At 34.7% G+C, this 801-nt stretch overlaps 1 protein-coding gene across 1 annotated transcript; it reads right to left on the bottom strand.

Moving 5' to 3' along the window:
• Positions 1-38: 38 nt before the first annotated feature.
• Positions 39-795, bottom strand: LOC104754550. The gene is made up of 3 exons (XM_010499112.2): positions 783-795; positions 509-690; positions 39-231 (listed from the first exon to the last, which is right to left on the bottom strand). Exons 1-3 carry the CDS (start codon positions 786-788, stop codon positions 54-56), a joined length of 366 nt encoding a protein of 121 aa, XP_010497414.1. The 5' UTR covers positions 789-795; the 3' UTR covers positions 39-53.
• Positions 796-801: the final 6 nt, after the last annotated feature.

Genomic DNA, 801 nt, shown 5'->3' with positions numbered 1-801 from the left:
ATGAAATAAGAAACTATTCAGTTAAATTTACTTAATTGTGAAACAGATAGAGACTACAAAGGTAAAAACAAAACCTTTGCAACTGCTTCAGTGGAGCCAAGCTTGTATCGGATAAGACTACTATTAGCTCTTTCTACTCCTTTGCCCGTTGATAGAGAAGAAACAGAACATCCTGGTTCCAAATTTTCCTTTGTGCAGATGGATTCATTTAGCCGATTAAGGGGAATATACCTGTGGCAATCAGAATATACAACAAAGAGATTGGTCATTCAACACAACACCGTATTATAATTTTCAAATCAACAATAATTTTCATGAGATTGGTCATATATAGATAAAGTTTACAATTATACGGAGAATTGAACACAGTAAAATATTTGTTTGTTCGTATACAATACATTATGCATCAAAAGAGAATGAGTCAAGATTAAAGAATCTAGCAGACAGTGATAAATAATATCGTAGACGATATAAATTAATAAAAAGAGAAAGTCGCAAAATGTTATACCTGCAGAAATATTCTTGATCTGTATCTTCCCTGATATCATGAGGACGGCAAGCATCAACCACCATACGAACCCATGAGGAATCTTGCTTTACAGGGACAACATTCCAGGCATGTGGCATGAAATCCAAATAACCTCTAACAAGCTCACAGGGTACAGGAGGCTCCATGCGATCACAAAGGTACTAGAAACAAAACACAAGAAACAAATATTAGCAATTAACTAAACATAAACTAAAGAGTTAAGATATCCAAAAGCATGAGAAAAATTGAGTACCTTCATGAGCAAGGCCCTG

The sequence above is a fragment of the Camelina sativa genome, unplaced genomic scaffold, assembly GCF_000633955.1.
Source record: "Camelina sativa cultivar DH55 unplaced genomic scaffold, Cs unpScaffold03455, whole genome shotgun sequence".
Lineage (NCBI taxonomy): Eukaryota > Viridiplantae > Streptophyta > Magnoliopsida > Brassicales > Brassicaceae > Camelina > Camelina sativa.
The sequence above is the reverse complement of the archived record's forward strand: the minus strand, read 5'-3'. Positions and strand labels throughout refer to the sequence as shown.